General features: G+C 40.7%; 1 protein-coding gene across 1 annotated transcript in view; it reads right to left on the bottom strand.

The window, feature by feature from the left end:
* Positions 1-13,702, bottom strand: part of LOC140739620 (matrix metalloproteinase-21-like) — a 34,942-nt gene extending 21,240 nt beyond the window's left edge. Inside the window, exons 1-3 of the mRNA XM_073068019.1 lie at positions 13,512-13,702; positions 7,153-7,831; positions 832-971 (exon numbers count right to left, since the gene is read on the bottom strand). Of these exons, the coding sequence (XP_072924120.1) occupies positions 832-971; positions 7,153-7,831; positions 13,512-13,670 (978 nt within the window). The 5' untranslated portion in view covers positions 13,671-13,702. The remainder of the gene's footprint in view (positions 1-831; positions 972-7,152; positions 7,832-13,511) is intronic.
* Between the last annotated feature and the right edge of the window lie 2,239 nt (positions 13,703-15,941).

Below are 15,941 nucleotides of genomic sequence, written 5' to 3'. Positions count from 1 at the left end.
TGCAGGTTATTTAGACTTTGATAAAAGATTATCTGCCTTTTAAAACCATTTGATAATATTTGTTTATTTGATGCAGCAGGAAAATAATTTATCCATGTTGCTATCCAAATGCTTTTCAAAGGTTACCATTGTGCCCAGATCTACCACTTCTGGTGACAGCTCTTTCTACCTACTCACCACCCAGTTGCCCTTTGGACCCAATTATATATTTTCTCTCATCGTAAACAATTGGACTCTAGTTCTGGACACCCCTACCTTTACCATGGAAAACATCCTATCCGAATGTATCACAGTTTGTTATGGCAACTTCTGTGCCTAAGTCCACAAGAAAATGCAAGAGTTGTCAACGCTGCTCAATCCACTATGCAAACCAGCCCCTCCTCGATGGTCTTTGTTTATTCACTTTATCTATGCACTATACAATATTCAAAGCATCTAACAAGGTCACCCTCAGCCTTAGCCTTAGCCCCTTACATTCCAAGGAAGAAAAACCTTCCCTGCCTATTCAGCCTTTCCTTAAAGCTCAATCACTTTAGCCCTAATAAAATCCTTGTAAATCTTTTTTTTTTGTACCCTCTCCATTTTAATGCCATCTTTATATTTGGATCAGGTGATACTTAATCTGGTGATTCCACTCATCATAAAGTCAGCGGCTGCACTAATTTTACAAAGATGTAAATCTTTGTGGATTAACTGTGACAGACATTATTCAAAGAGGTGCCATTTTCCCTAACAGAGAGGAGGGAAATACAGAGATAGAGATCGATCGAGAGAGAGCAAGAGAGATTCATGTATTCATCGTCACATTGTAAACATATAAATAGGAAATACCGTGAGGAGGCTAATGCCTTGACCGTTGTTGGTGACAACAAAATGTTCAGCATCATCGAAGTGGATATCTGCTAAATACCAAGCATGGGCAAAGATTTGTCCTGTCCCATCAAAGTCCTGAGAACAGCCAAAGTGTTGCCCTAGAACACAAGCATAAAAATAGTTTTAAAATGTTTACATGATGAATATCTCATTCTCTTAAATAATATTCACACATTGCTCAGAAATCTCCAGCCTTGATTCTGAATGTCAAAGAGAAATAATTGAAATATTGCAGAAAACTTTTAATAGCAACAGAAGTGGGACTTGATACATTTTAAGGCCAGGTTAAGAATGATGAGGAAGGGGATAAAACTATTTAATGTAAAAGGAAAGAGTTACTTGGAGATGAGTTGGAAAATGATTAATGATTATAAGATTAATGTGAAATACTATTGGACATTTTCCAGAAAATTACAGTTCCTGAGCTGCAGGAAGATTGAGAATGTCAGATAGAAAATAGAATAAAAATATAATTCAACCAAAATGACCCCCTCTTTGTCTCAGCTTGTCTATTCTTCAACTATCCTGTTTATTTCAACCTCTCCTTCTCCACATGTATATATTGGTGAGATAATGGGACTAAGATATAAGTTTCATCTTAGGCACAGCACGTCGGTCGGCTGGCATCTTGCCTTCAGCTTGTCTTGGACTTGTGCGTGGGAGTCCAAAGTGAGCTGAGCAATAAACTACAGAGAGCCCATGGTTTTCCAAGGAACCATCAGCTCATAATATGCTCAGTCTAGGACATAGATGTGAATATCCTCCTAAATCTGTAAACTTCAGTTCCATTAAAACTCAGTTGTCCATACCCAATCTTTTTTTTAAAGAACCAACCAATCCTCATTCAGTCATTTGTCTGTAATGGATCAAACTAAAAATCTTGTGATAGTAATAGAAGTTTTGGTGATGGCTCTTTTGTGGAAAAGACTGATTCCCTCAAGGCTTTTCCTGACTAGTTGAAGAATAAGGTTATGTGTTTTGAATTTTGTCCTGTTTCTCTGTGAATGCCAAACTTTTGTTAAGTCTCGACCACATAATCATAATAAGACCATAAGATATAGGAGCAGAATTAGACCTTTGGCCCATCAAGTCTGCTCGGTTATTTCATCATGGCTGATCTATTTTCTCTCTCAGCCCCGATGTCATGACTTCTCCCCATATCCCTTCATGTCCTGACTAAACAAGAATCTATCAAACTCTGCCTTAAGTAAAAGTCTTAGGAGTAAGGATCTCTCAGTCAGTTTAGGTGTGTGAGAGTATGTTCATCTGTAAAAATGGAAGTGTTGTGATAAATGTTCTGTGCCTTCTTATTGATTGTTCTCTCTGTTGTGCCTGAATGTGCTTGGGGAACATTAGAAAGGGAGAGGTCAAATTGCCTATCAAAAGTAAAATAACTTTACTGCCAAGAAAGTAAGTTCATAAGATAATTGAAATCTCTTCCGAGATTGATTTTTATATGTGTTGTGTCAGTTTACAATGCCCCAGGATTATCTACTTCCAGTTATAAGAAGGTAGACATTAACTATTATATAATAAATTAGCAAGGTAGCCATTAGGAACTGCCCCTCAGATTATGGACTGATTGAAGTCCAGTTGTAAGCATAACTTGTCCAGCTGGAGCTATCACAACACACTCAGAAGTAGTCCTGAAACATTTCCATTTGAACAAAACCCACTCTGGTGATTTTTCTGTTCTCCTTTGCTGGCCAGCAGCCACTTGACAAACATTTATCTGGCATCCACCCCAGGTTGGCCAGGATCCAACAATGAACCATTCATTTCTCTTGCTGTGGCAGTCAGTGCACCAAAGGTGGAGGATACTAGACCCTCCTCATCCCAGAAATCAATAGCCAGTTTAAAGATTCTCCTTTAAGAATAAGCTGACCTTCTGTGACTGACTTAGAAACAGTCCACTGCTGAAGACCGTCTGCTGATTTTCAGCCTTTCATTGACGCAGCTTAAATCTTAAATGCATGCAAGTGGTGAACTTCAGAGACTATGCAAGTTAAGAAGTGTTAGCACCATAAAAGAGGCATTGCAAATGAGGCTGTGGCATTGAAAGAATTAACATGCCCCATATTCTTCAATAATATAGGCTTACAAGGATTGTCAGGGGCTATCAGACATGTAATAAGCAATGATTTGAGAACTCTAAGCCTCAGAAGATATGAGGTTGGAGTCAACTCATTCTAAATGTATTCTCTCTCTCTCTCTCTCAAATTTCCCTGCTCATTATTACTTTCTTTTGCCTTTTACCATTTTCCATCACTACCAGTTGCTTAAACTGTAGACTGATCTTCAGATGCAGGCACAAGTGAAAGAAGCCACCTTGCCTTCAGTGTGAGCCCGCTGCACAACAGCAGTGAAACCTAGGCCCGATCTACTGCTGTCTGAGGGAGCTGCACTTCCCGAAACACTGCGTGAATCCCAGGCACCATCTTCTCTCTTGGCTGGATATTATGATTCTCGAGGCATTCTTTGAAGAAGGTGAAGGCCCAGTGTCCTTACTTTATTTACCTCTCCATCAGCAATTTTAAAATTAGATTGGAGACTGCACTTGCTGGAAATCTGGAGCAACACACAGTGCACTGGAGGACCTCAGAGGGTCAGCGAGTATCTATGGAGGACTGATGTTTTGGGTTAAGAGCCTTCCACATGAAGGGTCTCAACCCAAACATCAAATGTCCATTTCCCTTCAGAGATGTCACCGGACCTGCAGAGTTCCTTCAGTGCTTTGTGTGTTGCTTAAAACCAGATTATCTATCATTTATCTCTGTTCCATTTGTGAATGCTGTCTACAGTGGTACATTAATGAAGTACTTCATTGACTGTGAACTGTTTGGGACATCCTGAGGTGGTATTCCTTTGTAACTCCTCTATATAATTTTGCTTTCTTGCATACAATTCAGTACAATAGCAGATTTTTGAACCATTTTTAAGATGTGTGTGAGGAATACTGATTTAAATATGCCGTTTGTGTGACATTACAACTAACAGTGGCACATATAGTAGAGATGAGGGCTCACTCTCTATCATCCTGACCTCGGCTGCCATCTGTGCAGAGTTTGCATGTTTTCCCTGTGGGCTTCCTCCCAGCACTCCAGTTTCCTCCAACGTCTCAAAGGCATGTGGGCTAGTTGCTTCATTGTAACTTTCACCTGGTGTGTAAAGGAATCTGGGGGAAGCTGATGGGAAAGTGTAGACAATAGTGTGGATTTGGATGGGGTTGATGTAAAAATGGTACTTGATGGTGAACATGCTGAAAATCCTGCTCCTATACTGTGCCTCTCTGTAATGTTAATAGAAATATCAAACTTGCATGTAAATAACCTTGTGGACTGGAAATCTAAAAGAATCTGATGTCACCTAATGGTTTTCTTTCAGAGGAAAACATTTATTAGGTATTCTTCGTGACATGCAATGGGACAAAATATAACAATGCTCTTCTGATGTTAGGCATGCCTTTCACAAGAGTTGTTATTCTTTCATTGCTAGGTAGATCTTAGTGCTTAACACAAAAGACACAATATGAGGCAAGAGTTAATTGCCTGTAATGTTGCAGAAGAAACATGTTTAACTGCTAATCAAGACTGACACTTTAAAGTCACCAACTGAATACTCCCCATGGGAATCCAGCCAATTGTAGCCGATAGCAAATAGCTGAGATCTATTTCAGGGCAGTAATCAGCTGGTAAATTTCAGACTGCAGGTCAGGTGAATCCAAGCTAAATGGCTTGGTATCTCTTTTTAATAAAGATTGTAACAAATGTGATATCTGGTGTCTGATGGGCAAATGTTAGTCGCAAGACTATTATCTAAGCACAATTATTATTATGCATCATTAAAGGGTTGTTTCAATGGCTATTTATATCTTTATTTGACTATCATCCAAAGCACCTTAACACCGCCATTACATTTTGGGATGTTGCCAGAGAACAAGTACGCATTGTGTGCCAAATTATAGGTAATGGGTGTGGCAGTGGATTAGACTCTGGTTTTACACCTTGAAAAACTAAATTGGAATCAAGCCCAAACAAATGGGTTGTCACTCTTTTTTCATTGGGGAAGGGTCAAGATAGTTTAAGTCAGCTTCAAAAGCAGTCCACAGTAAGACAGTGTTCAGCAGTACAGGAAAACTTTGCAGTTGGCCTTACTTGGACATCAGTTTTCAGGAAGGACACAGGATAGTTGGTGCAGGAAGTGTTGAAGTCTCTGTCAGTGATGCTGTTCTGTGGTTAGAAACATAGAAAACCTACAGCACAATACAGGCCTTTCAGCCCATAATGCTGTGCCGAACGTGTACTTAGTTTAGAAATCACCTAGGGTTACCCATAACCCTCTACAGCAAAAATTACGGAGCTTTGCCTTGTCTCTGAACATTAAAACAATCTACCGGTAGCTGTATTCATGCTGAAATGAAAGCAGCAGGGAGACAGTAGGAAATTCCAAACTCAATAACTTTTTAATAATATGCCCTCATTTAATCAGGGCTTTCATTGCTGGTCTTTACAGATAAAGATTTTCAAAATTAAGAAATACTTAGATAAGGTAGACAAACATAATGGCTCTATTTGTTAGTGGGACCAAAGTAAAAGTCCTGTATAAGGCAGTCTCAAATAAATCCAATTTTATTTATTTATTTGTTTATTAAGATACAGTGCAGATAGGCCTTTCAGGCCCTTCAATTCACACCTCCGAACAATCCCTGATTTAATCCTAGCCTAATCATGGGACAATTTCAAACTACCAACCAGTAGGTCTTTGGACTGTGGGAGGAAACTGAAGAACTCAAAGAAAACCCATGCGGTCATGGAGAGAAAGTACAAACTCCTTACGGGCAGCGGTGGAATTGAACCCTGGTCACCAGTACTGTAAAGAGTTGCGCTAACCTCTATGCTACCATGCCACCCCAACAGTGGCTAGAATATAGAACTCACTCCTACTAGAGAGGTTGAGGTAAATTGTGCAATTTCACTTTAGTTGGTACATCACTCAAGAGAGAACAGAGAAGAAGGATATGACAAAAAAGGATGAACGAGGTGAGCAGAGAGGGGAGAATGACTTCCCTTTGTTCTGTAAGTACCCTGCAGGTCCCTGTTCCTGTCATTTTACTTCCTTAAAGGAGTACTTTTGCGTTTAGCTGACAGACTCTCCCTGACCTTCCTTCACATTAGACAGACACATTTATTCATGGGAAAAAAAATCACTGAATTTCAGTTTTCTTAGAAAAGAAGATGGTATTGAAGAATTTTATGCATAAAGTGCAAGAATAAAACTGGACTTCCATTTTTGTAAATTTCCTACTACAGTCCTGAGGACATCCATTTAATTAATTTGTTGCACAGTAGCGACTTCATGACTACAATAATTATATAGCAAGGATTCCATTTTATTGTAATCTGAAACACCTCTAATGACCCCAATTCAAGAAGGTATCAAAATATTACACGACAAAGTGCGACGGTCCCCTCCACCCGGCCCACTGAACATGCATATATTCTCATCAAAGCCCAAATTCCTTCAGACATCGAGATATAGGAGCAGAATTAGGTCATTCGGGACCATCAAATCTGATCCACCATTGAATCAAGGCTCATGTTTTCAACACCATTGTCCCAGCTTCTTGTTGTAACTCATAATTCACATACCTATCAATAACCTGTCAATCTCTGTCTGAAATACACCCATTGACTTAGCCTCCACTGGAGCGTAGCAATGAATTCCAAATATTCATCACCCTCTTGTCAAAGAATCTCTATTTTAAAGTAGTGAACGTGTTTGTGGAGCTGTGCCCTCAGCCCGAGATGCTCCTAGTAATGGAAATATCCTTTACACGCCCACTGTATCCAGGCCTTTCAGCATCTAGGTGAGTAGTGACATATTAAGGACCAGTGCGCAGTTGGTAGATGGAGGCTATTCTAACAAGTGTCCATTCATGATCATTTGTTGAGGGACTTATGTACTTATTTGGGCATTTAGCTCCTAAGTGGAGCATAAGCGATTCATGACCTCCCACCTCCATCATCCTCAGAAGTCAACAGTATGGTTGGAGTTTATCAACGCTTTTGCAATCCATTGAAACCACTGTATGGACAATTGGCCTACACAGCTTTATGATGGAGTATGATTGCAATTAGCACTCATTTTTCTAGCCCAGGCACTCTGACCCTTTGTCCAGTTCACATATGGATGTTCAGACTCAAACATACACCGCTTTAATTTGGGACACTGTTTAGAGTTTACAAGTGTGCACACCCTTGTATGGGAGTTTCTCTTTACCTGTTCCAAAGCCCAATTTGATGTTAATTTCAGCAGGGAGAGAAACCAGATCCTCCTCAAACTCCAGTGGGGTCACCTCACTCCACATCCGGAAGGCCAATCGCAGGATATTTTTCTGCTGCTCGACACTCATTTGGATGGTGAAGGCTTCATCCATAAGGCGCCACTTCAGCTTTCTCTTTGAGAAGCCCATGCTGGTGGATGCTCCTCCAAGGGCATCCAGGCTGTCTCGCTTCTTTCTGGAATGTTCCACCAGTCTGGCAAGGAAACGCTTATTCCTGGCAGGTCTCTGCTCTGTTTCTGGCTGTGTGGTGTCCGAGGAACTGTTGTTGGACTTGCTGTGTGACGTTCCATTGACCTGGGAGCTGTTTTCCATGCGCATCTTATCAGGCACACCGCAACGAGGCAGATTCATTATCTCAAGTGTGGCATTGTCAAGGATTCCAGTGGGACTCAGCCCATTAGCTTCTTGGAATTCCTTGAGGTTCTGAAGATAAGATGGGTGGTCTGTGGCTGCTTTTGGAGCACTCCTTGTGGCTGTCTCTCCAGAAAGTCCTTCAGTCATGATCTGAGGCACTTCTCCGGCAACAGGGTTGTCTTCCTTTGGAGCCATGTCCTTACCATTCGCTTGGTGTTCCCAATCCACAGGTTGACCCCAGCCAAACTTTTTCAAATATTCCTGCAGGATAAGTTTTTACAATTACTAATGCTTAGCTCTCCGGACTGTTGTTAGATTAAACAAAATGGTGATGAACACTGTGCAGAGATAAAGTTAACCGAGCCTTAAGGGCATGTGTCCTGTTGACATGAAGCTTTAGACTCAATACTTGAGAAATCATTAAGGGACTTTTTGGCAGAAGTGACAAATGTTTCTTTCCTGTCTTTAGGTGGTGGAATTGGAGGAGGTTACACATGGGATCAAGCATCCTATCAAACTCTCTCCTTAGACAACTCAGTTACAAGTCAATACTTGGCCTCTATGTCATCAAATTACACAGCACAGCAACATTATGTTCCACCCATTATGTCCGTGCAGCCATTTCAGTTTTAACTAATCTCATCTTTCTACACATGGCCCATATCCTTCCTTTCCTTGCCTGGTCATGTGATGATCTAAATGCCTCTTAAACTCCACTGTCATATCTGCTTCCCCTGGCAGCACATTCCAGGCATCCACTACTCCCTCTGTAAAAAAAAACCTGCTTCACAAATCACCTCTAAATGTCTCCCCTCTCAGCTTGATCCTATAGAACACAAAATTTAGAACAGTACACTCAGGAGCAGGCCCTTTGTCCACAATGCCTTTGCCAGATGCAATGCCAAATTAAGCTCAACCTTTTCGGCCTGTGTCTCTGGTCTACGCCCCTCACCAGTATCATATCTGCTTCCAGCAGCCTATTCCAGGCACCAGTCACTCTCTGTGTAGAAACATTTGCCCTGTACCTCTCATGGAACATAGAGTCTAGAAAACCGGACAGTACAGACAGGTACAGACTTTTTGTCTCACGATGTTGTGCCAAACTTTGAACTACTCTAATATCAATCTAACCCTTCCCTCCTACATAACCCTCCACTTCTCTATCATCCACATTCCTTTCTTAAATGACCCTAATGTATCGTCCTTTGCCACCCCCACTGGCAGGGCTTTTCATTCATCTGCCACTCTCTTTGTAAAGAACATACCTCAGACACCCCCCTCCCTCCATGCTTTCCTCCAATCACATTCAAATTATGCCTCCTTGTAATAGCCATTTCTGCCCTGGGAAAAGGTATCTGTCTACCCACTTGACCTATGTCTCTTAGGATCTTGTACACCTCCATCAAGTCATCGCTCATCGTCCTTCACTCTAAAGGCATAGTCCGAGCTCACTCAGCAACTCTTCATAAGTCATGCCTTCTCGTCCTGGCAGCATTGTGGTATCAGTCTTTAGAGCTGGGATCAAGCTTTAGAGCAATGGCAGCACGGTAGTGCAACACTTTACAGTACAGGTGACCCCGGTTCAGTTCCTGCCACTGTCTGTAAGGAGTTTGCACGTTCTCCCTGTGACCACGTGGGTTTCCTCTGGATGCTCCGGTTTCTTCCCACAGTCCAAAGACGTACCAGCTGGTGGGTTAATTGCTCATTGTAAATTACCCTGTGATTAGGCTAGGATTAAATTGGGGGATTGTTGGGCAGCGTGGCTCGAAGGAGCAGCCAGGCCTATTCCGTGCTGAATCTCAATAAATAAAATCATAAAATCTCCTCTGCACCTTCTTGAAATCTTCTACATCCTTCTTATAATGAGGTGACCAAAACTGAAAACAATATTCCAGTATAATTCTCCTTTAAACTTTTCCCTTTTCACATAAATGCATGAACAGTAGTCTGTGGTATTAGTCTCTTTATTTCAGTCTCCTGAACAAATTGCTATGTAATGACCCTAATTTTCAATGGTTATCTGATAACATTCCAAATAATTTATTGATCTCTTTTGTTCCCAAGAGAAGGGCATTTAGTTCCTTGGATTTTCTCTGTTATTTAAATGCTGTGGCTAGCCTCATTTGCCTGTTTCAGCTCCACATTCTTCATAAACCTCTTAAAGTCTCTTAGATAGGCACATGGATATGAAATAAAAATGGAGGCAAGGGTGAGAATGATCTTAGCGTACGTTGAAAGGACAGTGCAACATCGTGGTGATGGAAGAGCTGTCGCGTTCGATGTTCCATGCTCCTGGTAACATACAACCATCCAAGATTAAGTCAGAAAACTCTGAACATGCTCAGCAGTTCAGGGAGTTTCTCTAGACAGAGAAAAAGTCAACTTTTCGAGTCTGAAAACCTTCATCAGAACTGAGAAAGAGAGAAATGAGGAGATACAAGAGATACCCGAATCTGGAGCAATAAGCTGGAGGAAGTCATCAGGTCAATCAGCATCTATTTCCCTCCATAAATGCTGACTGACTTGCTGAATTCTTCCAGTGCTTTAACTCTTGTGAAGAGTGGAACAAGTTAGCAGTGAAGGTGAAGCAGTGCGTGGGTGAGTCAAAGACGGGAATAAGTCAGACAGGATGGCCTAAAGCAGCAGAAAAGGACAGATAAGGTTAGATTAAACTTCTTGTCTGTAATGTGTTGCTGATGGTGAGGTTATGGACCATGCCCAGCAGGCCAGTATATATAAAAGAAAAACTAAAATAAAACAATGACAGGGCAAATTTGTTAGTTCTTGTACAAACAGAGAGAAAGAATAAGTTGTCTGAAGTTGTAGAATTTCATATTGAGTCCTATCGGTTTTAGTCTGGAAAATTTCAACTGCCTGGATAAGGTGGCACAGTTGTTATTTTACCAGACCAGCATAACAGTGGTATTTTTCCAAATGTATTGAGTTTAAATCCCACTTTTGTGTGATAATCTGGTATAAAAGCCACTATTAGCAATGTTGACCATGAAACAACAGAATTGCTTTATAAACTAATCTAGTCTTTTAAGGAAGGAAGTCTATAATTCCTATGCAGTCTGGCTTATTTCTGGCATGGAAATATGGTCCTCTGAAATAGACTGGCAAGCTGCTTAATTGTCCCACCAGGAAAGGTAGTGGATAGGTAAGCAACAGTTCCATGAGCATCACCATCCTCAAAGACAGTGGAGCACCACATGGTAAAGTGAAAAACAGATCAAAGTGATGCAACTGTTGTTCCTCTTGGTATTTATTTATTTATTGATATACAGCGAAGAATAGGTCATTTCAGTACTTCAAGCTGTGCTGCCCAGGAATCCCCAACTTAATCCTAGCCCAATCATGGGACAATTTACAATGACCAATTAACCTACCAACTGGTAGGGCTTTGGACCTTGGGAGAAAACCCGTGCAGTTATGGGGAGAATGTACAAATTCCCCACAGACAGTGGCAGGAATTGAACCCAGGTCACATGCACTGTAAAGAGTTGTGCTAATCACTATGTCCATTCTCCTTGAGTTCTCTTTATCACAAAAGACACACTCCAGTGAGGTGAGTGACCTTACCTTATATGGAAACTAAAATATGGCTGAAGAGATTGCTAGAGCCAAGACCATTGGTTTCAACCATATCTCAATGTTGTCCTTTTACCTTTAAATATCTTTAAGAGTCAATGTCACTGGATATTTAGGGATCATTATTTCAGGGTGCACTTCTAGTATATTGGGTTAATTTTTTCATCTGAGCCCGGTATTAACCTATACAAGTCCAGATTGCCAAGGCTTTAAGAAGCCTGTACTCTCAAGTACTCTGTCTAGCTTGGGGCACTACATTTCAGGAAGGATTTATTTACCTTAGAAGAGGCATATTAGCTCATCAATAATGTTTCATTAAATGGCTCATATTCCCTCAATTATTACATGGAGATAATCTCTTTGAGGTGCTTGATATGCTTGACAGGGTATCTGCTTTTTCCTGATGTTGGGGCTTATGCTGTTTAGTGCAGACCAAGCAAACATTAGATGTATAATGGGCAACTAGGTGCCCACAGTGATTACATCCTAGGAAGATTAGATTGCCTGTCTTTAATTAATTTGTTGTTCATGACCAAATAGTTTTCATGTACTGCCTTTGGACAAAGGGAATTGTGAGGCTTCTGGTAACCTCCAGCTGAAGTTTTATAACATTGGACAACAGGAGGTGATAGAAATGTCTTTTTTTTGCCAGTGTTTATTGTGCCAATGAATTTGACAGACATCTGTGAACCTGGGGCTTTGAAGGAAAGGAGCTCCAGACTCCCTGTGGGTGGGGAACTTGCAGTTAAAATCCTTTAATGTGAATAGGATTACTGTCCAAAATTTACATCAAAAGTGTGAATGGGATCAAGATAAGTTGTGAGGTAAGGTTCACAAAGTGTCGGAGATTTCCTGAAACTTGTCATTTTTTATGAATTGATTGCAAATGGACACTGAGAGGTGCCATGATTGGATTTTACACCACTCGCAGCAAAACTGTAGACCCCTGTACCTGACCCTCCGGACCTCAATATGGGTGCTCGGTGTTTAGACTGGATTCAGTGGGCTGGAGGGCCAGCACCCATGTATGATCAGAATCTACAGTGCCTTGAAAAAGTGTTCAGCTCCCAACCCTTTGTTCACATAAGCTTGTATTACAACCAGGGATTCTGAACAATTTAACTGAGAATTTTTATTCATGAATCACATGCCCAAAACACAGGGAAAATTGTAACGCAAGAAAACCTACAATTTCAGAAACCGAAATATCAGCAGTTCAACAGTATTCAACCCCTTCACTCAATACTTAGTTGAACCACATCTCGTATTACAAAGAGAAAAGCATATTCTTGTTGTAAAGATTTTGCAAAGCATCACTTAGAAGATACTGTAAAGATGTGGAAGAATGTCTTGTGGTCAGATGAGAATAAAGTGGAACTTTCTAGTTTCAACACTAAGCAGTATGTGTGGCGTAAATATAATACTGCACATCAGCCAGGTAACACCATCCCTACTGTAAAGTATGGCAGAGGTAGCATCGTGCTATAGGAATGCTTTTTAGCAGTAGGGACTAGAAATCTGATCAGGATTAAAGGGAAGATAAAAGCTGCTGAATATAGAGAAATCCTGGATAAAAACCTGCTAGCCTCTGCCAGAAAGCTTAAGCTGGGGAGGAAGTTTGCCTTTCAGCAGGACAATGACGCAAAGCACACTTTCAGGACCACCACGGAGTGGCTTCAAGTGAAGAAAGTTAATGTTCTTGAGTGGCCCATTCAGAGTTATGACCTTATTCTGATCAAACATCTTTGGCAATACCCCAAGATTGCTCTCCACTGGTGCTTCCCAACTAACCTGACACAACTTGAGCAATTTTGCAAGGAGGAATGGGCAAATCCTGCTCCATCATATTGTGCAAAGCTAATAAAGATTTATCCCAAAAGACTATTGGCTGTTGCAGCTGTGAGAGATGGTTCAACTCATTACTGAATACTTTTGAACTGTTGACATTTCAGTTTTTGAATTTTTAATTTTCCATGCTTTATAATTTTCTGTTTTTTTGGGTTCTACTGTGAAAAAGAAGGATCGTGTGATCCACAAATAAAAATTCTCAGTTAAATTGATCAAAATCCCTGGTAGTAATACTCATTTATGTGAACAAAGAGCTGGAGACCGAAAACTTTTTCAAGGTACTGTAGATGTCACCAAACTCAAAATGGATGAACTCATTTACAGACCAGCACCACTCAGTCGAGGGTAACAAGCAAAGAGCAAAGACAACAAAACATATCAAGAAGACTCACACCAAACTCAGCTTCAAGAACAATTTTAAACAAACTATCAGAGATTGCGTTTTTGTGAGTTGAGTCATCTCCCATGAAACAGGGGTGGGGAGGGGTCTCTCTTCTCTCACCTCTGCTGTTCCGATAGTGAAGATGCGGGGAGCATGCCAGTTGTTCCTCTCTGCGTCAGAGTGATCCCTTTTGTTGAAGACCGGCTCGCCACCACCAGGGATCAGCACAGTGGAGCAAAACAAAACAGCCACAGGTGTGAGGGTGTTGGACAGCTGCATCCTTCTGGCCTCAAACGTCTTGTTCTCGTGAATTGTGGAGACGTCTCCTGCCCGCTGTCGTCAGGCTGACTTTTTTAAGAATAATTCTGCACTCCCTCCTTCTGTCCCTCCTGGTGACGCTCTGCAAGACCCCACCCACAGTCTTGGGCTGACAGGCAGGGATGATTAAACTTGCAGCCTGTAAAAAATCCTTTAAAGTGCACCCTTTCTACTCATTCAAAGAAGAAACTCAATACTCATTCATTTCCAGGGGGTGATTTCGTTTAATTCTTTCTGTTGAAACCCAGCAAAATGCAATTGGATATTTTAAAAAATAATATAGAATACACAATGACTCGTTGCAAACACCACAAGATGGCATAATTAATTCCTGTCCTCCAACCACAATAACTTACGTTGGTAAGGAACGTTTATCCAGGAGAAGGGCTTGATCGGGGTCTTTATAGGTGTGGGAAAGGGCAGGAGCTGAGTAGAGTGTGACTATTTAAACAGGTTGTTAAAACAACAGTCAGAAAATAAAAGTTGTTTGTAAAGCCAATTTCATGGGGTGATATAGTGAGAGACTTAGAAAGAGCAGCTGAGTGTGGGGGGGAAGGTCGTTGGGCATGGGATGCAGTTTTCAATAGTGACACTGCTGAAAATTGGTGTGGAGAAGGAGAAGGGAGTTGTAGGGAGGTTGGGAGGAGGTGTTGCCCAGAGAGAAGCAGAAGAGAATAGCAAGAAACTCAGAGGTAAGGGAAACACAGGGGAAGGATTTCAGAGGTGTGTAGTGCCTTGACAGTGAGGGGAATTTCAGATCCTTCAGGGGTGAGGCATTGACCAGTCCCGGGAGATGGACACAATGATGACTTTGGTGTCAGAGCTTGTATTCTACATGCATTGAAAACTATTCCTTAACTTTGACACAGTAAAAATTAAGTAATACGGTTTCACATGATGAACCTCAACATGCCTAGCTTCATATTTCCAAGTTTTATTCTGAATTATGTTTCAGGCTTTGACATGTAACTTAGTGACTTCATAGAACTGTAGAGTCACACAGCACAGACATGGGCCTTTCAGCCCATCGAGACTGCACTGGCCTTTACTACACTATTCCTATTTTAGTTTCCTTCTCAAGGAAATTTATAGAGAGAAGAGTTAACATCATTTGAAAGCTTAAGTTCAAGTTTATCGTCATTCAACAATACACACCTATATAGCTAAACAAAACAATGTTCCTCAGGGACCAAGGTGCACAGCACAATACCAGTATCACATAGTGTCGAAGTGTAAAGGTCCAGAATTTAGTGGCCATGGGACTTCTCATGGCATGCATGATTAGCTTAGTATTCCTCAGTTTAAAGTGCAAACATATTTTCCCTTGTATCCTGCTGGACTTGTGAGCTGATAATGGAAAGAGAATGGAAAGAGACCACTGACTGTGGTCTACTGAGTCAGGCTATAATTTCGTACTTCCTTAGCAAATTATATGGATTTAGAGGAAAGGCAGAAAATGGGAGTGAAGTAAACTGTGTGAATTTCTTACCAAATTAAGAAAAGAAAGAACAACAAAATGAGTGTAAGAATGACTTACATGCTAAAATTTTAAAATAAAACCCCACTTAAAATAATCATTCATTTTCTGGGCTGGAGAGCTGATTGCTAGTTATTGATGATTATGATGTTGCTAAAAGGATGTTACACTAGTAGTCATAAAACCTAATTATCCATGGTAACTTTAATTGGCAATGAAGCAGGCAAACACGACAACATTCTGAGATGCTTAGAGGTGAGCTGCCACTTTTATTTTATTGATTCCATGATAGAAAATAATCAAAGGTTATGGAATTATTAAAGTCACTGAAAGGAGCGTGGATGATGCTTTTGAAGGATTATTTCAACTCGGGACCTCCTACATGGTCTTATCATATGGATAAGTCATAACAATTATCTCTAGTGTTAGTTAATTGTTTTGCCCAGTTTAAAAAAAGAATGCCAAGAACAATTTATATTTAAAGGGTGCCCTTAACTTAATGAATCTTCCCAAGGTAATTATGGGATTTAGATGAGAAGAGAATTCACTATTTAACTCAGCTGCAAAGAACATTATTATTCAAATTGGAACTTGAATGAGAAATAATGAATTGGGCAAGGAGACAATGCTTGCAGGAAAGAATGGCATGATATTGTTATCATGTGCTGCTGATGAGGATGATCTGCAAACATGATTGGTATTGTATTGGATTATTATTGTCCCATGTACCAAGATGCAGTGAAAATCTTTCTTTC

Source organism: Hemitrygon akajei, chromosome 15 (genome assembly GCF_048418815.1).
Source record: "Hemitrygon akajei chromosome 15, sHemAka1.3, whole genome shotgun sequence".
NCBI classification, from domain to species: Eukaryota; Metazoa; Chordata; class Chondrichthyes; order Myliobatiformes; family Dasyatidae; genus Hemitrygon; species Hemitrygon akajei.
This window is presented reverse-complemented; position numbering and strand designations above follow the sequence as displayed.